Here is a 26,958-nt window from a genome sequence, read left to right as displayed (position 1 = left end):
ATCAGCAAGTAGAGATCTATAAATAAGTTTGACATGATTGAATATTCTGACAACACATACCAGCCAACTTTTGAAAGTGCCTGTTGGGGTTTTAGTGCCAGACAACAATTTCAAAGGTTGCAATTCTTTGTGGCGTATTTTGCGTGTGCTGTTTTGCAGTCTTGAAAAAGTGTCATATTTGTAATATGAGTTTACAAGCCTTTTTCTCAAGTTTATTTGCAGGGTTCTAGTTATTATGTCAATAGAAAAGATGAACATGTAGCTAGAAGACCAGGATTTATTTTCTTGTGTTAGCATATTAAATGATTGTTGACTTTTGCAATTTAAAGTTATGCACAAAAAAGAACTTTTTTCAGGTTGGGAACAACACCTCAAATGAGGGTTACCCCTCAATGTAAAGTGTCATATTTGTGAGATGAGTTTACAAGCCTTTTTCTCAAGTTTATTTGCATGATTCTAGTTATTATATCAGTAGAAAAGATGAACATGTAGCTAGAAGACCAGGATTTATTTTCTTGTGTAAGAATATTAAATGATTGTTGACTTTTGCAATTTAAAATTATGCACAAAGAAGGACCTTTTTCAGGTTGGAAACAACACCCCAAAATGAGGGTAACCCCTCAATGTAAGGACATTATAAACCACTTTTAAGAACAAATGTGCACATATTTATATTTTTTAAGAAAGTTTTCCCAAAGAACTATTAATCTATCTGGTATATGGTCTGACAATACATGTCCAAGAATTTTGTAATGATCCTGGACGTTTATCTTCTTTATTATAAAAAATAATAGGACCCATCATTTAAAAAAGTTGTTCCAAATATAATGAATTTTCTCAGTTTGAAGTTGAGAAAATCTAAAATTTTATTTTTTTATTTTTACAACAGTAAAATGACCATTTGTCTTAACTTAGGGACAGCTAGCTGGGATACCCCTCATTTGTATGTGGGGAGATGGGTTTGTTCCATACCTGTTAGTTTAGTTCTTGTGATAAATTGTACTTTAAATGATTTGGTAATTTAACAAAAATGACAAATGTTACAGCAAGTGTAATTTCAATAACATAGTAAATAAACTACTATTTATTATCTTTATGGTAGAATTGCATTGTTGCATTTTGTTAATCAGCTATGCTTTTATTCTTAAGCTGTGTAAGAACCTCCTTGCAGCTGAAAATTCACCTGCCACGTTCATGAGTTTACAATTCTGACTAACAGAGGAATACAACACAAAGTCAAAATCAGCATGTTAGAATAATCTAGAGAGAAAACGTTTTTTAGTGGCTTATTGATTGAGAAACAAAGAAAATTTAATTTGCTGATCACAATTGTTTTACCTTGGGAACAGTTCAAAATCGAGAACAATCATTTTTTTGTGTAGATTTTCACTAAATTGTGTGTTGGAGTTTTTTCAACGATCATGATCGTGCAATGGTGACAAAGGGTAAAAATTGTGTAGTACACACCTAAATCGTGAAAGTTGGCGAGTATGCAACTCCTTATTGGAGTCATTGGATGAAAACTTGGGAATCCCTTGCAATTGCTGGCTTGATAGGAATGAAAGTTACAAATATATACGGATGGAAGAAAGATGATGAGGCAAATGGATTTTGGGTGTTCGTTCAAAGTGCAAGATTACTGATTTGTACGTTCATTTTGTAAACACGAAAAACATAAAAAATTGTTTCCCTTGTCTGATTTTAATGAAACTTGTATAGATGGAAAAGGGCAAGCCTATCAGTTTTTATGGTCAATGTTTCAGAGATCAAGTCATCTTAAAAAGCAAAAATTAAGTTAGTTTCTAGATGAAAACTTAACCTTCCTTTTTAGTTCAACTGGCGAAAATACAGCAACCTTGTCGAAAATGTTATTAAATTTTTATACTACCCCCAAAAAAATTTGGGATCGTATAATGGTATGATGTCGTCGTCTGCGTCGTCAGAAGACACATTGGATAATAACTTGAGTTTAAGGGAATAGATCTTTATGAAATTTTTTCAGAAGGTTTAATACCACAAGAGGAAGGTTGGGATCCTTTTTTGTTGATGATGGTCACAACCGTTTAGCAATTAGGGGCCAAAAAGGGGCCTAAAACAAGCATTTTTCTAGTTTCAGGATAATAACTTGTGTACAAGTATTTCAATTGCTCTGAAACTAAACCGCAATGTTTACAACCACAAGTAGAAGGTTTGTATTCATTTTAGGGGTTATGGGGCCAAAGTTAAGGAATTAAGGGCCAAAACAAGTATTCTTCTAGTTTCCAGACAATAACTTGTGTGTAATTGTATGGATCTCTCTGAAATTGTACCTCAATTTACCATATATAACAAAGGGGAGGCTGGGATTCAGTTTTGGGTTAATTGCCCAAAATATGTAGGAATTAGGGGTCAAAAGTAGCATGTTTCTAGTTTTCAAACAATCATGACAATAACTTTTGTTTAAGTGTATGGATCTCTCTGACATTGTACTACAAGGTTCAATACTACAAAGGAAGGCATGGGATTGAGTTTAATGGTTATTGCTCCAAGGGGGGGGGGGGTTCAATAAGTTGGGGGGGATTTTTTGTTTACCATTTTTTTAAGGGATTCCCTTTTTTAGCTCACCTGGCCTAAAAGGCCATGTGAGCTTTTCTCATCACTTGGCGTCCGTCTTCGTCGTCTGTCGTCGTTAACAATTTTTCAAACATCTTCTCCTCTGAAACTACTGAATGGATTTGAATGAAACTTAACATGATTGTTCCTTAGTATATCCTGCACAAAATGTGCGCTTCGATTTTTGATCCGTCAAAAAATATGGCCGCCGTTACTTAAAATAGAACATAGGGGTCAAATGCAGTTTTTGGCTTATATCTCAAAAACAAAAGCATTTAGAGCAAATCTGACATGGGGTAAAAATGTTCATTAGGTCAAGATCTATCAGCCCTGAAATTTTCAGATGAATCAAACAAACCATTGTTGGGTTGCTGCCACTTAATTGGTAATTTTAAGGAAATTTTGCAGTTTTTGGTCATTATCTTGAATATTATTATAGATAAAGATAAACTGTAAACAGCAAAAAAGATCAGCAAAGTAAGATCTACAAATAAGTTAATATGACCAAAATTGTCAATTGACCCCTTAAGGGGTAATTGTCCTTTAATGACAATTTTTCACAATTTGTTCATCATATTTGCTAACTTTAAAAAATCTTCTCCTCTGAAACTACTGAATGGATTTGGTTAAAACTTAGCATGGTTGTTCCTTAGATTATCCTGCACAAAGTGTGTGCTTTGATTTTTGATCCGTCAAAAAACATGGCCGCCGTTACTTAAAATAGAACATAGGGGTCAAATGCAGTTTTTGGCTTATATCTCAAAAACGAAAGCATTAAGAGCAAATCTGACATGGAGTAAAAATGTTCATTAGGTCAATATCTATCAGCCCTGAAATTTTCAGATGAATCAAACATCCAATTGTTGGGTTGCTGCCACTTAATTGGTAATTTTAAGGAAATTTTGCAGTTTTTGGTCATTATCTTGAATATTATTATAGATAAAGATAAACTGTAAACAGCAAAAAAGATCAGCAAAGTAAGATCTACAAATAAGTTAATATGACCAAAATTGTCAATTGACCTCTTTAGGAGTTATTGCCCTTTAAAGACTTTTTTCACAATTTGTTCATCATGTTGACTTACTTTAAAAAATCTTCTCTTATGAAACTGCTGTATCAATTTCAGCCAAACTTAGGCTAAATGAGTTTCAGAGTTTCAGAGTATCTAGTATAAATTTTATATTTCATTTCCTTGTATGTCAAGAAACATAGCTCCTATGGCTAAAATAGAACATAGGAGAAAATGATTTTTTTTGCTTTTGAAGAAAATAGGACGATTCAAAGAACATTTAAATAAATTGAAAAGCCAAAATAATCATTGATGAGAGATTAAACCAAAAAAATTCAGGTGAGCGATTCAGGCTCTTGAGAGCCTCTTGTTTTCAAAATTTTTCTAATTTCAAATTTTGAAAAGTTTCAAGAAGAAATCTTCAATCACACAGTATTGTGCAATAGATTTATTAGATCTTTGACATCATTAATTTGTGACAAAAACCTATATTATGTCAAAAATTTGATCACAATCCAAATTCAGACAGTATCAAGCTTGAATATTGTGACCAAATTTGCCCCAACTGTTCAGGGTTCGACCACCTGGTTGAAGAAGTTATTGCCCTCAAATAACCATTCTTTACTACATATATATATGTATTATTAAACATCTGTTTTATTGTGTTCACTAGAAAAATATGTACAAGATAGAATTAGTGTTATTTTGTTTTCTTCCTTGTTTTAATGGTTACACTGATTATTTGGACCCGTCCCCTTAGTAATTGTCTATTGGCTTTGAAACTTTTGCTTAGTTTACATACATATAAGGATGTACTTAGGTGAGGTTTTGGAATTTGTGTAAAATGTTCGGACTCCTTGGTATTTTTCCATACAATACAATGTAAAATGTTTTGCCCCATAACACCCATTTATTTTTTCATACAAGACTTAATAGCTCATGAAAGGTCATTTACCAAAATTTTAGAAGATTCTTGATTTTCTTTCTTCTGTTTTGAGACACAAATAATACCAATGCAAATATAAGGTAAAAGTCCAAGTCAGCCTTTTCCCGCCATATTTTAAATCTCAAATATCTCGAAAAGGAGGTCCATGACTAATCAATATTTTTAGCTTATCTTTATACTTAATTGATGCTCTACCAGCTTAAAGTATCAATTTTAATTTCTTAATTTTTTAATTTTCACCTAACCTCACGTAAGTACATCCATAAGTTTGTAACAAGATCAATTTAAGATGAACTGCTAGTGACTGTGTTAAGTCAATGATGTTTGATATTCAAATTTATTGGCAATTTGCAAGTATCATTTCCATGGAGATTATATAGTCCCACCCCTCTTCATGGTTCATTGACTTTGAAACTTTTACATAGTTTACAAGTTAATGTTTGTGTTTTGGTTTGTCTAAAGGAAACGACTTATAATAAGTCAATGATATTTGGTATGCAGTTGTTTTACCATTGGCACATCTCATTTACATGGAGATTGTTTAGCCATGTACCTCAGTCATGGTTCATTGACTTTGAATTTTTGCCTAACTTATGTAACATGTTTAAGTATCATGAGTATTGCTTTTTTAATTACAACATTTGCATATCAAAATTACAAAAATGCGAGACATATCTCTGTGATAACAGTTTATTTTATTGGACTATTTGAAATTTAGCATAGGGTTTTATACCCTCCATGAATTTGTCTGGTACATGTACATGTACATATACATAGACTAGCCCATGCACATGTACATGTAATGTTACATACAATCTAGTTGTTAGTCCATTTTTCAGAAACTAAAGGTTGTATTTCTGTTCTGATGAATTTTGTCAACTATTTTATCTTTTGGTTTAGAAAACAGTATCCATTTGTAAAGGATATGTATAAAGTATGATCATTTCTATAACTGCCTCATCATTCTGATTTATTTTGGAGTCTTTTCTACACTTATTTCATGTGCAAGATGCATGGGCCTCACACAAGCTCTGTTTACCTCTTTATATATGCTGGCCATAATTTGAATTGATATAGATCAACATCGAATTTGGAGATAAATTTTGACATCATCATGTACATGTTGTTGTACCCCATCATTAGATAGTTACTTATGGTAACAGATACGTAGACATAATGGAGTTGCTTGTACCTTTCTACACAGGTAGATGGTGATATGGACCAATGATAGTCAAATCCTAATCAGGTTTTATAGGCTTTGAATAAGGTGGCAATTGTGATAATTGCAATTGCCAAGTAAGACACTTTTAAGATGAACTGTTGTCTGACCCACTTTCTCATCAAAGGCACTCACATACTCGGATCTTTCATTTTATACACTCAAGTTAATCACCCTCATCATCATGTAACAATTATGTCACCACTCACAGTACTATAACACCTGTATCATCTGTATAAAGTAAATCCATTGACCTTGTCCTTCATTCCATTTCTAAGCAGCTTTCATATTTATATATAGGTACATATAGGTCTATATTATAGAATATACATATTACCATAAGGTCAATCTGTATAAATGACATCATTGAACAATCTGTGACATAATATACATGTAACATAAGAATTTTGACAAATTAAACCTTGGAAATCTAAAGGTATTTCAATTACATGAATTAGTAAAATAAGAAACATTTAAAGGCTCCCAGAACAGTTAACATAAACTTGAGAACGGAAATAGGGAATGCGTCCCCCCAGGTAGAAAAATGTATTAAACAGTTGGATCATCATGACCTATTTTTGTCGAGCCTTCGACTTTAGTCGAAAAAGCGAGGCTAAGCGATCCTACATTCCGTCGTCGGCGGCGGCGGCGTCCACAAATATTCACTCTGTGGTTAAAGTTTTTGAAATTTTAATAACTTTCTTAAACTATACTGAATTTCTACCAAACTTGGACAGAAGCTTGTTTATGATCATAAGAAAGTATCCAGAAGTTAATTTTGTAAATATAAAATTCCATTTTTTTCGTATTTTACTTATATAAATGGACTTAGTTTTTCTGCGAGGAAACATTACATTCACTCTGTGGTTAAAGTTTTTAAAATTTTAATAACTTTCATAAACTATCCTTGATTTGTACCAAACTTGGACACAAGCTTGTTTATGATCAGAAGATAGTACCAAGAAGAAAATTTTGTACAAATAAATTTCCACTTTTCCTAATTTTACTTATAAATGGACTTAGTTTTTTTGCCAGAAACAAGACATTCACTCTGTGGTTTAAGTTTTTAAAATTTTTATAATGTTCTTAAACTATCCTGGATTTCTACCAAACTTAGACAAAAGCTTGTTTCTGATCATAAGATATTATTCAGAAGTTAATTTTGTAAAAAAGAAATTCACTTTTTCCGTATTTTACTTATAAATGGACTTAGTTTTTCTTCCAGTTAACATTACATACAGTCTGCAGTTAAAGTTTATAAAACATTTATTAGATTCATAAACTATCCTGGATTTTTTACCAAACTTGGAAGCTTCTTTCAATCAAAAGACAGTATCGAGAGGGAAATTTTTATTGATGTTTTTCCTTATTTTTGTTGAGTCTGCGATTAACAGCAAACGTAGGCGAGACACTGGGTTCCGTGGACCCCTTACAAATTTTTAGTGTTGAGCAATAGTGTAGAAAATCAGTGGACATGTATCTTAAGTTACAATTTTAATATAGATTGATGTATTAGCTTTTTTTCCACAGTTTTTAAGCACATCTTACAGTAATTGTTTAAGTTTTCACCAATAGGCAATTGAATTTTAAGGTTTTATGTTAATTCATTGATTATATATATAAGTGCAAGGTAACTAATTATATTTGTATATCTAAATGCCATATGTAAATAAAGTCGATATACATTTCTGACATGATGATTATAACATATATTATAGAAATCGGTTAAGATTAATTTGGGAAAGATTCCAACATCAGTTTTTGATAGTGTTATATAGATTAATTATTACATACAAACATATTTACGTGTTAAGTTAGCAAATTTAAATATCTTTTTTATAGAATTCATTTAGTAGATTTCTTTTTAATTGTTACATATGAAATTGAACCACCATTGGCCTGTTACAGCCAGTCATTAGATTGATTTTAAATAGAAATAGACCTCTCCCTATCATGGAAGGCCTATAATGATCAAAATTGAATATTTTTAGTTTTATATCTATTAACATTCATTTCTGTGGTCATAGAAAGTGACAGACTTGTAGATATTTTTTCTGTGTTACTTGTTTACAAATGAATTATAACATGTATATGACACTCTGGTCTCTGAAATGAGCCAAAGTCTGAGGGGTTCCCAATTGTTAAACAAAAAATGAAGGAAGAAATGGACTTAATATAAATTTAAGCTACTGACATTTGAAGTGTCTGAAAATTTTGTTATATTTTAAAATACAAACCACCAACAGTTACAAAAAAGTGACTCTAGTCGATAACTATCATAAATTTGCATGATTTGATAAAAATATTGTTCATAAAATATGAGGTGAGAAGATGTATTTAATATAACAAAAATGTACATGTTGAAAGTAAGAATAGATGGACAGCACATATAAAGTAATGTTATACTTAAAACTATTGTAAGATTGTATGAATAAGAGTAAGAACACTTAGTCATTGATTCTTAAGAATCTTAAACACTTAAAAAAATGGGGGTCCATTACTCCATGGCCCAAGCACAATTGGTTTGAAATATGTTTAACGATTATAATTGAGTTGAAGAAATATTTGTCTCTCAAACTATGAGTTTCAGGTTCTTAGCCTGTAATATCAGTTATAATGGAAATAAAATTACTAATTTTTAAAAGCAAGTATCATGGCAGTTCATCATCCCTCGCTGTGTTACTGTCAAAGTAAGTTACATGTTAAAACAAATTGATACTAATTGAGTAATTGTAATGAGTTTAGAGACATCCATGTTCACAGTTGTAAATGTTGACTTGTTTGGTTAACCTTTAAATCATAAAAAAGAGTAGAAAATGATCTTACATGTATAAAAATATATTTTAAAAATCGAAGATTTAAAGTTAAGAATGTCAAATTTTATAACAAGCCCTGTACAATGTATCATGTCGAGTGCCATGTAAACAGTTTGCATTCTTAAAGTGAAAATGCTTGTAACCTTCAATCATATTTCATCATGCAGAAGTGTTACATGGTTTTAATCAAGATCTTAAAATAAACAAATTGAAAACATTTATTATACCTAAAATAATACTTCATTGGTATTATTATGGATTTATAAAGGAAGTTGAGTGTAGACAATGCATAAAATATAACCTTATTCTGATGAGGAAATAAGAGTTAATAACCTTCGATTCCTGAATGTTTAGAGACATCCTTGTCTCAGAAGACTGCTTAAGTAGGCAATATCAAATCAGTTGTTTGTTGACAACGATGGTAATTACAAAAAGTAGGATAGGACACTTACAATTCTATTACAAAGTGTAATTGGTTTTATGTTGCCTAGAATATACAGTATGTAAAGCTGGATATATATTTATGACAAAAGTCCTTATAGAGTGTGTTATACATAAAAAGGACAATTCAAACCACCCAATATGCTAAACAGCACAACACACCATTTCAGCCACCTACAAACTATTCCAAAGTATTACAAACACTAAATATGGAACAACACATAGTCTAGATAGTTTGACTTGGTACAAGCAGAAAATGTGGTTGTCCAACTAACACAAACTCCCCCCTTTTGTCTTTCTACACCATGACATGTAGACCACATGTCATAAAACTAGAACACATTGACTGGTATGGAGTGTTATCAATCTTAATCTAAAAATACTTTGCATATTAATTAGTTTTTTTTATTCACTTCATAAGATGATTTTTTCCTTAGATTTTTCTTATAGGATAAAACACCAAACTTCCAAAATAAGGTAGGCTCACTTTTCTTTCTTTTGTGATCAAAATTTACAAAGATTTAAAGTTAAATTATATGAAAAAGTAAAATCACAAAAATACTGAACTCAGAGGAAAATTCAAAATCAAAGTCCCTAATCAAATGTCAAAATCAAATGATAAAACATGTCAAATGAATGGACAAAAACTGTCATATTCCTGACTTGGAACAGACATTTTCAAATGTAGATAATGGTGGATTGAACCTAGTTTTATAGCCCTAAACCTCTCACTTGTATGACAGTCGCATCAAATTCCATTACATTTACAACATGCATGAACAAAACAGACATAATAGGTAACATTGTCAAAATATGGGTACAGCAATCATCACTTTGAATGACATATATTTGGGAAATATTTTACAATGCATACACATTACAGTTCTTCTATAAAAGCATGCAAAACAAAACATTGATCAACTTGCTTGCTCTGTTTGCTTGGTTGTTTTCAAACAATAGGTAGGTGGAGTTTCTGTCTGTTTTTATATTTACTGGGATTTGATTGGACAATAAGAATTGACATGAAATGAATTTCATGTTTATTGTCCAATCATATTCCAGTAAATAGTAAACACACTGAAATAGACTACCTACCTGTTGTTTATAAACACCCAAACAAATATAGCAAGCAAGTTAATCAATTGTTTGTTTTGCATGCTTTAAAAGAAGAACTGTAACCAGATTTTTGAAAATGTAGCCAATTCGTCTTCATTTTGAGCTTTATAAATATACTTAAGGATTTTGAAAAATAATATAATTCTTGTTTTGAGCCACAGTCACTACCAAATGAAAATAAGAAGATGACACTGGTTTCATTGCCAATGAGACAACTTGCCACAATAGACCAAATGGCATATAAAGCATAATTTTAATTACAAATATCCCTCAAATTGTTTTTACGAAATACATGTAAAGGGGATTTTTTTATACATCCGTAGAGTTTCTTAATTGAAACATATTTGAATGAGCTATAGTTGATTAAGCTTTCTTTATATGTCTTTTATATATGTCTTTTATATATGTCTTTTATATATATATGCTTGCACTTTTAAGGATATTAATATTTAAATATTTTCAGTAAAGACAGCTTAGTGTAAGAAATATAGTAAGGTAAAAACTTTCATAATAGAAAACAACATTAGATGAGAAATTTTAAAAGGTCCTTTAATAAAACCATTGTACTGTGACACATTTGTATTTCATCACCTATTGAGGTATTTTATTAAACTATTTTACTAAAAATAGCTGTAGTCTGAACTGTATATTGATTGATCTTCTGATCTTTTGCCTGACATTTACAAGATTATTCTATAATAAAGTGCATTTGCACTTGAGACAGATCTATGAGTTTGATTTTTCTGGTCAATAGTTACACTAATTATGTACGAGTGCAATGAAAATCAAATTGACTTATTAGTTTTGTTCTGTAAAAGAGTCAATGATTGTTTTGCTTGTTTGGCAAAATGTCTAATGTTGCTATTTCAGAGTAGCTGTACAGCATTTGCTTTAGCAATGATATTTAAGATGATTGCAAAGTTTTTGCAGTGATTATGTTGTAGTCCAGTCTATTGACACAATCTTTTCCATCCTATATGTATTGTTATACCTGTAAGTGATTGATCAGTAAAAATATGTTAGTGGACAAAGAAATACCAGGCAGTAGCTAGACTGTTCTTCTTTTTCGTCCCGTCTTGTCACTGCAACCATGTGTACAGTTTTTGTCAAGATTTTTATAAAATTTAATCATACTCATAGGTTTATATGAGCAATAGAGCAATCCTGTGACACATTTCATAAATCAATGACAATCCCTGTTAGATATTTTAAAGGAGTTATGTGCTGTGGAAATATTAATTATATCGGAATTTGCATTGCATTTGCTCTGAAGCCTTCATTTCTCAGACATATTTTTATGCAGTTCAGGAGTTTTGGGAAAATGCCGTATTATGTTTCTGTACTATAACTTTATGAATTGCTTAACTAATCTTTTTAAAATTTAAATAATGAATAATAAAACACATGTACTCAGAGAACATTGGACAGAAAGCTTACTAGAGTTATGGAACTTTGACCATTTTCTGAACTATGGACTATTGTAATGAAATGACACCTTGACTGTGAAGGCAACTTCTCTTGATCTTCTTGGATTGTTTAACAGAAGGCTCTCTTATTTGGTAGTTGTGTTTGCCGTAGTCTGTTTTTGACCATATTGTACATTCATTTTGATTTGATCATTTTTACGGGAGTAATGGGACTTTATAACTTGTTGAGACTATCATACATGTACCACAATGACACCTTGTTGATGCAACTCTTCTTGAACTGTTTTCAGAAAGCTCTCATATGTGGTAGTATTGTTTGCCATCATTTGTAGTAGGCCATATTATACCATCATTTTGATTCAACCATTTTTACCAGGTAAATGGGACTTTGACCATTTTGTTTTAATATTGTATCTCATTTACAATGACTCAATGGTTGGCTTATTGTTTATCAATCAAAGTCAAAAGCTTGAAATACACACTTTAATCTTATCTTTTCCCCTGATGTACACCTTTATTCTATACACATTACATAATTTTATTTGTCATTTATATATACAGATGGGGAATGAGGGAATTTCACTACAGTGTTATAGTCTTATAATTTTATTTGACTTTATTAACTGAAACCAGGCTATTCAGGTTCTCTTGAAATGTTTCACATATAATTATTAAGGATCTTTCATAGTTTTGTATATGAATTTTGCTCAATGTTGAAGACTGTCCTGTTTCCTATATAGCTATTTAATTTGGTCCTGGTTAGATAGTTGTCTGCTTGGCAGTCATACCACATTTCCTTATTTTGATATTTGTACTGCTCCTATTTGTAATTAGCTGCATAGGATTGTGGGTTAATAGTGTTGATATCAGTACTTAGACCATTATAGTTCTTGTACGAAAAATTACGTATTTGCATTACAGAAAATCTCAACCTGACATTATTTGTGATTACCGACATATATTCTATATGAAAAGTCTTATCCTAGAACAGCAAAAATGCATTATTGTTATGTGAACAATCTTGTGTTTTATATATGTCATGTCAATACATATGCTGTTGGAATTGTTATCTGCTTTATTTATCTACTTGCAGTTAGACTTATGTTGATTTCTTTTCTATTTTAGGCATTACTTTCTATTTGAAATGTGTGTTATCGTTTGATATTTAACAATAGTTATAAACATTGTTTCCATGGTTGAAAAGGTTACATATTTTCAAATTACATAAACAAGTCTGATATTTTTTTCTTAAATCGGTCAGAGCTGAACTAGTTGAATGATGTAAGAATAATATTTATTTTGCATTTTTATGTTGACAGATGAATGCATAATCTATCATAATTTCCTGGTTATAAATTGTATGCTGGTATGGCGTAAACAAATTGTTTTAATGAGTGATCTTTGTGATAGGTTAGGTTAGGTGTGGTTAAGTTTTGTAAAAAGTCACTAAAAATTGATTGCATCATGTTCAATATATACAATCCTGAAACAGCAGTGGTAAGTCAACTTCTTATATTATATCAGGGTGGCGTTGTTATTGAAATCTGCCTCACTTAATTTGCAGAGAATGTTTATTATGTACATTTTACAAAATTCAGATGGATTAAAATGAAATTTTATTTTTTACAGGTGAAGATATTGTTGGAACTATTATACACCAAGTATTCTGAATGTTGAGACTAAGAATTCTGTCGGGTAGATACTTGAAACAGCCATAGATATTTAGTCAGGTATGTTTTTAAAACATTGTAGTGTAAAATCAGATTGATTTAACTTATTTATTTTTGGTTAGAATCTTAAGGCTTTTATATATATACTTAATGGTAACAATATTTAACAAACAGGGACTCTTCACTGGTATGCTGGACTAGTGAGGGATATTGTTAACAGCAGAAAGTGCAATTTGTTGTTGAATAAAAATAAAAAAAAACAATATTTAAGAAAGCAAAAGTAATTCCTCAAACATAGAAGAAGCTCTCTGTAATCATGTGATAATTTTGTAGATTTGATTGTTAAATCACGAAATCAAACTTGAAATCCTTTTACAAATAATTAAATCATTATCGGGAGTTTTATGTAGAAGCACAACTCTTTTTTTTTCTCTAAATGTTAAATGCAATCACTGTTCATGAATCTATTTGTGATTTAAGAAATTCAAAATTTTAGGCGGTACACTGGTGGATGGCTACAACACCTTCAGTAATGACTATTCACATGTGTTAGAAACTTGACCTCTTAATTCTATTAATCAGGTATTAAGGAGTAAGAGCAAAGACCAGTGGGCCGTGAGTCAGTATAGATTTTCCAGGAAGGTGGACATGTCTTCCTGCAGAACTATTGGACTAGCACATTTAAAATCTGGCTCAGATTGTTGGTCTATAGAATCACATCAACATGTTCTTATTCTTCAATATGCATTTAATTTGCCTTTTGATGTTTAACTACCAACAATCCATTCATTCATCTATTAATCAGAAGAGTTGTAGAACTAGTACTAGTAATGCTATAAAAAAACATTTTAATATTTTATTCCACAGGTTAACAGACAATACAAATGTTACTGGTAGTATAGGAAATGAAACTGTACAATAATGTTAATACCATGACAGATACTCATAGTTCTGTAAGTACTGATAATCAACTTGTACATGTATGTACAATAATGTTAACACCATGACAGATACTCCTAGTTCTGTAAGTACTGAGAATCAACATGTACATGTATGTACAATAATGTTAATACCATGACAGATGCTCTTAGTTCTGTAAGTACTGATAATCAACATGTACATGTATATACAATAATGTTAATACCATGACAGATACTCCTAGTTCTGTAAGTACTGATAATCCACATGTACATGTATGTACAATAATGTTAATACCATGACAGATACTCCTAGTTCTGTAAGTACTGATAATCAACATGTACATGTATGTACAACAATGTTAATACCATGACAGATACTCCTAGTTCTGTAAGTACTGATAATCAACATGTACACATATGTACAATAATGTTAATACCATGACAGATACTCCTAGTTCTGTAAGTACTGATAATCAACATGTACATGTATGTACAATAATGTTAATACCATGACAGATATTCCTATTTCTGTAAGTACTGATAATCAACATGTACACATATGTACAATAATGTTAATACCATGACAGATACTCCTAGTTCTGTAAGTACTGATAATCAACATGTACATGTATGTACAATAATGTTAATACCATGACAGATACTCATAGTTCTGTAAGTACTGATAATCAACATGTACATATATGTACAATAATGTTAATACCATGACAGATACTCCTAGTTCTGTAAGTACTGATAATCAACATGTACATATATGTACAATAATGTTAATACCATGACAGATATTCCTATTTCTGTAAGTACTGATAATCAACATGTACACATATGTACAATAATGTTAATACCATGACAGATACTCCTATTTCTGTAAGTACTGATAATCAACATGTATATGTATGTACAATAATGTTAACACCATGACAGATACTCCTAGTTCTGTAAGTACTGATAATCAACATGTACATGTATGTACAATAATGTTAATACCATGACAGATACTCCTAGTTCTGTAAGTACTGATAATCAACATGTACATGTATGTACAATAATGTTAATACCATGACAAATATTCCTATTTCTGTAAGTACTGATAATCAACATGTACATATATGTACAATAATGTTAATATCATGACAGATATTCCTAGTTCTGTAAGTACTGATAATCAACATGTACATGTATGTACAATAATGTTAATACCATGACAGATACTCCTAGTTCTGTAAGTACTGATAATCAACATGTACATGTATTTACAATAATGTTAATACCATGACAGATACTCCTAGTTCTGTAAGTAATGATAATCAACATGTACATGTATGTACAATAATGTTAATACCATGACAGATACTCCTAGTTCTGTAAGTACTGATAATCAACATGTACATGTATGTACAATAATGTTAATACCATGACAGATACTCCTAGTTCTGTAAGTACTGATAATCCACATGTACATGTATATTCCTGTAGAATCTGATTTTTAGCTCACCTGGCCTAAAAGGCCATGTGAGCTTTTCTCATCACTTGGCGTCTGTCGTCGTCGTCGTTAACAATTTTTCAAACATCTTCTCCTCTGAAACTACTGAATGGATTTGAATGAAACTTAAAATGATTGTTCCTTAGATTATCCTGCACAAAGTGTGTGCTTCGATTTTTGATCCGTCAAAAAACATGGCCGCCGTTACTTAAAATAGAACATAGGGGTCAAATGCAGTTTTTGGCTTATATCTCAAAAACGGAAGCATTTAGAGCAAATCTGACACGGGGTAAAAATGTTCATTAGGTCAAGATCTATCAGCCCAGAAATTTTCAGATGAATCAAACAAACCATTGTTGGATTGCTGCCACTTAATTGGTAATTTTAAGGAAATTTTGCAGTTTTTGGTCATTATCTTGAATATTATTATAGATGAAGATAAACTGTAAACAGCAAAAATGATCAGCAAAGTAAGATCTACAAATAGGTTAATATGACCAAAATTGTCAATTGACCCCTTAAGGGGTAAATGTCCTTTAATGACAATTTTTCACAATTTGTTCATCATATTTGCTAACTTTAAAAAATCTTCTCCTCTGAAACTACTGAATGGATTTGGATGAAACTTAGCATGATAGTTCCTTAGATTATCCTGCACAAAGTGTGTGCTTCGATTTTTGATCCGTCAAAAAACATGGCCGCCCTTACTTTAAATAGAACATAGGGGTCAAATGCAGTTTTTGGCTTATATCTCAAAAACGAAAGCATTTAGAGCAAATTTGACATGGAGTAAAAATGTTCATTAGGTCAAGATCTATCAGCCCTGAAATTTTCAGACGAATCAAACAAACCATTGTTGGGTTGCTGCCACTTAATTGGTAATTTTAAGGAAATTTTGCAGTTTTTGGTCATTATCTTGAATATCATTATAGATAAAGATAAACTGTAAACAGCAAAAATGATCAGCAAAGTAAGATCTACAAATAAGTTAAATATGACCAAAATTGTCAATTGACCCCTTAAGGGGTTATTGTCCTTTAATGACAATTTTTTCACAATTTGTTCATCATATTTGCTAACTTTAAAAAATCTTCTTCTCTAAAACTACTCAACCAAATTCAACCAAACTTCAACTGAATGATCAGTAGGGTGTATAAAATAAAGTTTGTGTTTTATTTTCTATTTTGGTCTATTTTTTTAATACTTTATGCATTAGGTCAACTATATTTGGTGTATGAAAATATTTTATGATCTATATGTCGGTTACGCAGGTTTTATTTGAACTTGACCTCATTTTCACAGTCCATTGCTAAGTTTTAAGTGTTTGTGTTTTGGTCTCATTTTCTTTATTTATAAACAGTAAGTCATATATATTTGTAATATTGAAGAATTGTTAGCTGTACATGTTTGCCTGGCATGGTTCAATATGTTCAATAAGGCATTGTTTACCAGGTGAGCGATTCAGGCTCTTGAGAGCCTCTTGTCTATGTGAGTGACCAAGTAAAAAAGGCACTTTTCCATTCTCAATGTCACTTCCATGATGCTGCATATTTTAAATGGGGAGCCTTGAAAAAAGTTTGACATGATTAAAAATTTCAAAAAATCAACTATCAAGCTTTCCTATTTAAATTTTCTAATACATGTAGTGCCCTAAGAAATATACTTAGTTTTTGATGTACTGAATATCTACATAAACATTCTGGGTCAAACTGTGCAACAATGATAATAAATTGACAGATATACCTAGTTTTGTAATTTTCTGATTTTGTACACATATATATGGTAACACTAAAATGATTTTGAATTTTTATACGCCCTTTTACGTGATGTATTATGGTATACTGTTGTCCATCTGTCCATCCGGATATTATGGAAACTTTTTATTGATTTTCCGAATTTCATATTTTACAGGGCTGATTCTGAGGTACCCTAATTTAAAATATATTTGATGTTGTGTTTTTGAATTGTTCCTGTTTCATAGTTAAGTTTTAATTTTAAACAATGGTGACTTCAATTTGAGGATGGTTCAGCTATTTTATTTAAAAAAAAGGATTGAAAGGAACATTGAAATCATTTGGTTTTGTTAAGCTGGCTTGCTTGCCATGGCACTAATTCAAATAATTATTATTTTTTTTGCTTACATCATTATTTCTCAATCGAAACCAGAATCAGCTGGTTGAAACAAACATAGATTGTTTTCTGTATAATATAATTACAATAGAAAGGTGTCAAATTGTTCTCATCAGTCTTTAAAAGCATACTAGAAATAGATTCATTTTCTAAAGTGAGATTTAACCTTGCACTTAATAGATGATTGGTATAACAGAATGTGCATATACATAAAAATCATGTCATAAACATTCATCTGATAGGCAACAGGTACAGGTTGTTAAATAGACTGGAATATTGGGAACCTGATGAAAACAAGTTTTCTGTTGATAAAAAAGTCACTTAACCATGTTAACAGCTGCAAATAAGTCAGACATTTATTTGATTTTGTACTGCTGTTTTGAAATTAATGATTTGATCGAACCAACTAACAAACACTTACTGATTGCAAATTAAGTGGTAGTTTATTTTTTTTCTCAATGAAACAATTATTGCTTAGTTAGTTTTTGAAGCAGATATATACTTGTCTTAAAAAATAATATTTTAAATATTCCACCGTACATCTGTGTTTATTAAAGGTTGATGTAAAATTGTATTGATAATATCTCTAATAGTTATCCTTGTACTTGTCTCAGTAATGGCAATTCCACTAGTACAAAAAATGTACTTTATATGAATATAAGAATTTCTACTCCTAGTAACAAGATAAAGTAATATTTTTCAAAGCTAGTTCAGATAACACATTTGTTTTTTTCCAATCTTGTATCATAAAAATTATCACACTTTATGATGAATTATACATTATAACTATTGAAAAAGACCAAATTTATGAAATTGTTGTAAATCAAAATTTCACCCATAAACCTTCTGAACTTTGATTGATAGTTGTCTCATTGACAATCATACCACACTTCATTCTTTTTATACGACCACAAACAAATTTTTTATACAACTGCAAACAAAATATATGATGTTGTCGTCGTTGTTGTCCGAAGATGCATTTAGTTTCCGGACAATAACTTCAGTTTAAGTAAATGGATCTCTATAAATTTTTAACAGAAGGTTCAATACCAATAAAGGAAGGTTGGGTTTGATTTTGGTGGTTGTGGTCCCAATAGTTTGGGAATTAGGGGCCAAAAAAGGGGCCAAATAAGCATTTTTCTTGGTTTTCGGACAATGACTTAATTATAGGTAAATAGAAATCTATGAAATTTAAACACAAGTTAATGACCACAACAGGAAGGTTAGGATGGATTTTTGGAGTTTCTGTCAGAACAGTTAAGGAATTAGGGGCCCTAAAAGGGTCCAAATAAGCATTTTTCTTGGTTTTCAAACAATAACTTTAGTATAAGTTAATAGAAATCTATGAAATTTTAACACAAGGTTTATGACCACAAAAGGGAAGTTTGGATTGATTTTGGGAGTTTTATTGGGTCCATTCCAGGAATTAGGGCTATAAAGAGGCCAAATAAGCATTTTTCTTGGGTTTTGCACAATAACTTTATTATAAGTGAATAGAAATCTATGACATTTAAACACAGGTTAATAACCACAAAAGGAAGGTTGGGTTTGATTTTGGGAGTTTTGGTCCCAACAGTTTAGGAATAAGGGGCCCAAAGGGTCCAAAATTGAACTTTGTTTGATTTCATCAAAAATTGAATTATTGGGGTTTCTTGATATGCCGAATCTAACCGTGTATAGAATCTTAATATTTGGTCCCTTTTTCAAATTGGTCTACATTAAGGTCCAAAGTGTCCAAAATTAAATTTAGTTTAATTTTAACAAAAATTGAATTCTTGGGGTTCTTTGGTATGTTGAATCTTAACATGTACTTAGATTTTTGATTATGAGCGCAGTTTTCAAGTAAGTCCAAATTGAGGTAAAAAATTAAACTTTGTTTGATTTCAACAAAAATTGAATGTATGGGGTTCTTTGATATGCTGAATCTAACCATATGTATTAAGATTTTTGATATTTGGGCCCAGTTATCACATTGGTCAGCATTGAGGTCTAAAGGGTTCAAAATTAAACTTTTTTATTTGATTTCTTCAAAAATTTAATTCTTGGGGTTCTTTGGTATGCTGAATCAAACCATGTATTTTGATTTTGGATATTGGACCATAATAGGTAAATGTCTAATTTAAAAGTTTTTAAGTTAAAGTTCTGTGTCAGAAACCTATTTTGTGTCAACTATTTAATCACAATCCAAATTCAGATCTGTATCAAGCTTGAATGTTGTTTCCATACTTGCCCCAACTGTTCAGGGTTTGACTTCTGCGGTTGTATAAAGCTTTGCCCTGCTGAGCACCTGGTTATATTCATATGGGAAGGAGAAGCTAATAATGTTTTACATATATTGAATTAGGTTCTTTCAAGCCTTGATATAGTTACTGATGTTACCATAGTAAATTAAAAAAAAATTTCAGGTTTGTTGTTTTTGTCTTGTCTTGATGGAGTCAAAAAGCAACGGCGTCAACAATGTATTAGTTTGTGATTAGGTGTAATTTATGGTAAATGGCAAGTGGTAGGTCAATAATATTTGGTATACAGTTGCATAAGCATTGGCACATCTCATTTCCATGGAGATTATTTGGCCCTGCCCCTCAGTGACGGTCTATTGACTTCAAAACTTTGGCTTATTTTACATGTATTAGTGTGCGATTAGGTCAGTTTATGGGGAACCACAAGTGGTAGGTCAATGATATTTGGTATGCATTGTATAAGCATTGGCATATCTTGTTTCCATGGAGATAATTTGGCTCTGCCCCCTTAGTCATGGTCTATTGACTTTGAAAAATTTTTCTAAGTTTTAATGTATTAGTTTGTGATTAGGTCAGTTCAAGGGGAACATTATTCAGTTGTATAAGCTTTGGCGCATTTCATTTCCATGGAGAATATTTGGTCATGCCCCTCAGTCACAGTCTATTGACTTTGAAACTTATCTTAGTTTACATGTATAAGTTTGTGATTAGATCAGTTTAAGATGAACTGCTTATGTTAAGTCAATGATATTTGGTATTCAAATTTATTGGCAATAATTGTTTCCATGGAGATTATATAGCCCCACCCCACCCCCTCTTCATGGTTCATTGACTTTGAAACTTTTACATAGTTTACAAGTTGATGTTTGTATTTAGATTTGGGAACGACTTATAATAAGTCAATAGTATTTGGTATGCAGTTGTATTAGCATTGGCACATTTCATTTACATGGAGATTGTTGAGCCATATAACTCAGTCATGGTTCATTGACTTTGAATATTTGCATAACTTGTGTAAGATGTTAGAGTATTGCTATTTAGATTTTAACATTTGCATAATCAAAATTACAAAAAGGCGAGACATATCTCTGTGATAACAGTTTATGTAAAATATTCATATTTATATATGTACAAGTTTATGAATATGGTTTTTGGTTTGTTGCTTGTTGCTCAATCTTTAGGTTTTTTATGTTGTGGTTTATTGACAGTTTTTTGTCTGTTTGTCTGTGACTTATCAGTTTGAATATCCCTTAGGTATCTTTCTGATTAAATTTGGCCTTGAAAATATTCAACACACAGAAGTTTTGACATTCGGTCTGATGAATATGCTTATTAGGTATTTAATTGTTCAGTGTAACAGGGTTCACAGTTCCTGGTTTCAAAATGATTGACAGTTTGTTGAAAATTCCAATCTTATTTTTAGAATGTCACAGAAGTACAGTAAATTACTTGTTTGACCTAAGCTTTATATGATTTCAAATGCTATATATGGTTTGAAGGTAGGGGAAAAAATCGGTCAGAGCATATGTTTGAAATAGTCACATGAATAGTTTTTTATGACTCAGAACTCTGTATGTATTATGTATGACTAGTTACTTGTGTTGACCAACAGGAACAGCAAGATGCCGGAAAAAGCTCATGAAAAATGGGCTGTAAGTACAAAATACTTCTGATTTTATGCTATTCACTATTTTAATTGGAATGCAATTGCTTTTTATTGATTTCTTTAATCTCATAGAATTGTCTGTGACATTTTGATAGCAATTCAATCATAATTAAAGGTGGGAGTTTATCTTTTATATCTTTTATGGGATATACTTTCTTATGTAGCTGGTTAACATATATCATTGAAATTTTGTCATTAATTTCATTCAGTAAATTCTGTTTAAAATAGTTATTTTGAATGGTGTAAATCAAGGTATGAGAATTGAGATTTTTATTATTTCAATTAAGAGCCCTTGATTGGCAAACATGACATTCACATTTACAATCGTTTTACTATTATTTCATTACACAGTCACACAATAAAAAAGAAATGTAGCCAGTTCATATATCCTTTTTCAACAAGGATTTTTGACAGAAATCTGGTATTGATTTGAGGGTTGTATTATCCAATTGGCAAGTATGTGGATTGTCATTCAGCAGGCTGCTCCAGTTGTTTCCTTTTCAATTTTCACTTTAGCTGCTCAGGAGTTATGGTTCTTGATTTATTGGAAAAAATAAACTATTTTAATTCTGTGCAATGACTTTATAACATTTTAACCAATGTTATCTAGATAAGTTGTTTCTGTGACAAAACTGGGGTCATTCAGGAGTTATTTCCCTTAATTGCTTTCACAAGTTGTTGTCAATTTGACAACTTCTTGTTATGTAATAGTATATATGTATATCTATATCTATAAGTAGGTCTGAGCCAGTAACAACTCTATAACAGATTTATCCATCGGATCACCAGCAGTGGTGGTGATACATGGCTGTGTACATCTCCATGCCTTATATATGAGGTACTGTAGTACGATGCTAGATTAAAACTGACGTGGAAAGGTAACACCTGGCCTGTGAAAGCTTCATTTTTATGAAGCCCTAGTGGTCAAGTGGTCTAGCAGGACGGCTACAGTGCAGGCGATTTGGTGTCACGATATCTCAGTTGCCACTGGGGTATATGTGATCTCCGTAACTGCAGTTACGTATATCCAAAGATGGCGGAGGATGTTTCTGGTCAATATTTCTTTTGTCAATTTTGTAATAGTAATGTATTGTTCTTTGGTATTTCGTGTCTTTTGTAACGTATAACTAAATTTGAAACTGAAATACTAAGTGTTTTATTCATAATTTGACCGCTAAATGGAGAAAACAGCCATCTAAAATATCGTGTTGATATGGGTAACTGAAGTAAATAAATTTTTAATGATATCCGTAACTTGAAATATTGATATCCGTAACTGATTTTATTTCTAAACAATTCAATCATGTTTGGTATGAAATAAATGTCTCTGGTAATTAAAAGTGTAATATATTTTAATCAGAAATGTTCTTCGAAGACTTAAAATTATAAATGTGAAAATATTGAACAGACTTCCAATTCTATATTTCTGTATAAATATAGGAAGATGTGGTGTGAGTGCCAATGAGACAACTCTCCATCCAATTAACAATTTAAAAAAGTAAACCATTATAGGTCAATGTACGGCCTTCAACACAGAGCCTTGGCTCTCACCGAACAACAAGCTATAAAGGGCCCGAAATTACTTGTGTAAAACCATTCAAACTGGAAACCAACGGTCGAATCTATATATAAAAAAAAAACGAGAAACACGTATAAATTACATAAACAAACGACAACTATTGTACATCAGATTCCTGCCTAAGGACAGATTCAAACATTTGCGGCGGGATTAAACATTTTAATGGTAACTATAGAGTCAGTAGCATGAAAAGTGAGATAGAGGGCAGAAATTTGGTAGCTTTTAAGAGATGAAATATAAGTAAAATTGAGAACGGACAGTCCTTAAACAAAACAAAATATCAAAATCTCTAACACACCAAACAAATTTATAACAACTGTCATATTCTTGATTTGGCACAAGCATTTCCTAATGTAAAAAACTGGTAGATTAAAGCTGGTTCTATATCTAGCTAAGCCCATACCTTGTATGAGTCGGATCAGATGATAAACAACAAGTATATAAACACCAAATTTCACGGTATTGGAAAAATGGTCTCCATTGGTCTGCATACCCCTAAACAATGGCCAAAGTGGGGCGTCCGTTTTGCTGTCCGGGATGCACAAGTACGCATCCATGTTCGGTCAGAATGGGAACCTTTTTTCAATCAGATACCTCGTTTAGAGAGAATTCTGTGCTTTTTTGCACGTAAATAATCCTTGTAACAACTCCTTGGGGTCCATAAACGGCATGTGACAAAGACAAACTTTTGTCCCTATCCAATCTGCCATTCCCGTGGCAGTCCAATTTTTTTCGACCTTCATCCAGGACGGCCTCTGATGCAAGACTTACCTACTGTATCTATATTTTTTCTCGTCCTGAACATATATATAATAAAAAAATAATGTGGTACGAGTGTAAAGAGACCCTCCTTAATGCTCATACCACATAGTCTGCTATAAAAGGCCCCGAAAGGACAAATGTAACACAATTCAAACAAGTAAACTAATGGCCTTATTTTTGGGCAAAAAAAAAAAAAAAAAAAAAAAAAAACGAAAAACACAACCACTGAATTGCAGGCTTCTAATTTGTGTCAGGCCTAGTCAAATACAGGATGTGGCGACGATAAACATGTTACCTGGTGTCCAATCCCCCCCTAACCTGTGACAGTGGTGTAACGGAACAACATAAGAGCAGACTAAAAAACAGTTGAAAAAGCTTCTAAGTCATCATGTGAATGCAAATAAATATATTTTTTACACAAAAAAAGCGAACGTGGGAGGGTACTTGTACATCAAAAAAACAAACAGACTCTAAACAAAGATCTGTGAGTAATCGCAAGTACTAGAAGCTAGTTCAAAGCAAAATAAAAACTATTAAAAAATCATGGATCTATAACTAATTTATCAGTTATAACACATCCAACATCCAAAGGATTAAGGGAGAAGAAGTCTTAAACAGTGGTTTTTTTTTCTAATGTCGTTATAACATTGTAGGCATATTATTTTTTATCCCGATGATTTCATATATTTTGACGAATTTATGACAGTTTTATTTCAGAAATAAATGATTGTCCGAATTATTAAATCAAGGATAATGAATGAAGCAGAAACACAATTCAACAGTTACGGATATCCTTCTCTAAATATTTGTTACAGTTACGGTTATCAGCTTATACAGTTACCCATATCCTCGGGATTTTTTGAAATGATAATTTCTCCATTTAGCGGTTGAACTATGAAAAGAGGCTTTGTATTTAAGTTTCAAACTTATTAATACTTTAGATAAGACAAGAACTACCGTAAAATAATACAGGATTATTACACAATTGATAAAAGAAATATTGACTAGAAATATCCTCCGCCATCTTTGGATATATGTAACTGCAGTTACGAAGATCACATTTACCCCAGTGAGTTGCATGGGTTCGAATCACGGCGAGAGAAGAACAAAAATTTGCGAAAGCAAATTTACATATCTAACATTGTTGGGTTGATGTTTAGACGAGTTGTATATCTATAGACTTTAAAAGATTCCTATGTTGTATTCAAGATGGGACTCAATAATTAATTTAGCTGTATACTAATTTATGTTTATTTTAACATCAAATCATTAATTGATATGATTACCTTAATAATTTAGTACAGACAGATTTTCATGAAATTGCATTTGAAACTAAAGAAACAACAAAAGTTTTCATTTATAAATCTTGAAGAAAGACTACTTTTATGTGATCTCAACCCAAATGTGCCTTATAATGTATGCAAGGCCTCTTATGAATAATAGATTAAGAATATTTATTATTCCAACCAAGAGCCATTGATGGGCAGCAATACATGTACATATAAAACAATACATCATCATTTGTAACAGAAACAGATATGTAAAAGATGGATTGCAGAAGAAATTCCTGATACATGTAGTAGTGTTCTTAAAAAAAATTGTTTTGATCTACTTTACAAGACTTTTTTTCAAACCTATTGTGACTGTGGTAACCATGTTGTACTTCATCTGTTCAATAACTTGATTAAATATAAAGGTTGACAAAGTATAGTACACTTTTATACCACAGTGTAATTACATATTTATTTCCCACCATAACTATAATATTTATTGTTCATTGGAGGTGACTTGTACTTTTCGTAATTCCTCATGCTTATAAATTTACCAATAAACCTGAAACTTCCCTTTCAAGTCACAAATTAGCGTTGTATAAGCTGATTTATTTTGTTCTGGAGAATAAGTTATAGCACAATTCTCTATTGGATGTTCTGACCCAATTCTCAATATTAAACATTAACTATTAATCAATATTCTACTTAATAAGGAAATCATTGGCTTCTTGGTCCAATTATAAAAGAAAGTTGATGAAAAGGATACTTCTTATATATAGATAGCTAATGAAGTGACATGATCTGACATTTATTGGGTTAAACTGACATTGTTTCTCTTAAAAAATAAATTAAACAAGAAAATAACCTTAGTAAATTTGAAGGAACATGAATCTAGCTAATACAGGAAGAAACAATAGTGTCTTATATTTTTATCAATTAAAAATGTGTTTTTAATTTTGATATGAAATGAATATAGCTATTGCTGACATCAGTATACCATGAATGGTAATTACAGCTAGGATATTTATACATCTATATCTGTTCTATAGCAAGAAAAAAATTGATCGAGTAGTAAATCTTTCACAACTTCACAGAATTTTCAATATTTAATAACATTTTGTATTACTTATTGTACTATTTAATCAAATGAAATCTTGCTATTTCCCCCTATTGAAAAATCATACGTCTGTAGTATATATAAAGCCTTTGTACTTCTATGAGTAATTTAATTTAACTATTTAAGAGACTTCAGTCTGTATTGACCTTATTGACATTATGAGCGAATTTGTTTTATTTTGTTGTTGGGTTGTCCTTCAAGTTTTAACATAGCCATTGCTGATTTAAAACTACTCCTGAGCAATGAAATTGGAAATCAGCTATTGATAAACTTAGAAATCTTCAGTTTCTCATGGCATTCATAATGTACCTTTTATTTATTATTTTTGATTTAAAATGTGTTTTGGTTCAATACAATAGCTTTTGTAATGCTTTACTCAAGGTAAATCAAGTTTGAATTTAGCTAAGATGTCTATTTATAGATGCATTATTTGATAATGTACATTATGCATCTATGCATAAAAAAGAATGATTCTAAAAAAAATTATGAATAGTTATATGCTATTATCAGATCTATATACTTATAATACTTGAAGT

General features: G+C 31.2%; 1 protein-coding gene across 4 annotated transcripts in view; it reads left to right on the top strand.

The window, feature by feature from the left end:
- LOC143045609 (protein FAM13A-like) overlaps window positions 1–26,958 on the top strand; it is an 80,051-nt gene that overhangs the window by 795 nt on the left and 52,298 nt on the right. The window contains exons 2-3 of one of the 4 annotated variants that reach the window (XM_076218222.1): window positions 13,196–13,296; window positions 14,104–14,189. In XM_076218222.1, coding sequence (XP_076074337.1) covers window positions 14,142–14,189 — 48 coding nt within the window. In that variant the 5' untranslated portion in view covers window positions 13,196–13,296; window positions 14,104–14,141. Of the gene's footprint in view, window positions 1–13,195; window positions 13,297–14,103; window positions 14,190–14,793; window positions 14,829–15,573; window positions 15,610–21,634; window positions 21,680–26,958 lie in introns of those variants that run through there. The other 3 variants (XM_076218225.1, XM_076218223.1, XM_076218224.1) reach the window with 3 other exon arrangements.

Source organism: Mytilus galloprovincialis, chromosome 9, assembly GCF_965363235.1.
Source record: "Mytilus galloprovincialis chromosome 9, xbMytGall1.hap1.1, whole genome shotgun sequence".
In the NCBI taxonomy this organism is placed as follows: Eukaryota; Metazoa; Mollusca; class Bivalvia; order Mytilida; family Mytilidae; genus Mytilus; species Mytilus galloprovincialis.
Note: the sequence above shows the minus strand (reverse complement) of the source record. Positions and strands in the feature narration are given on the sequence as shown.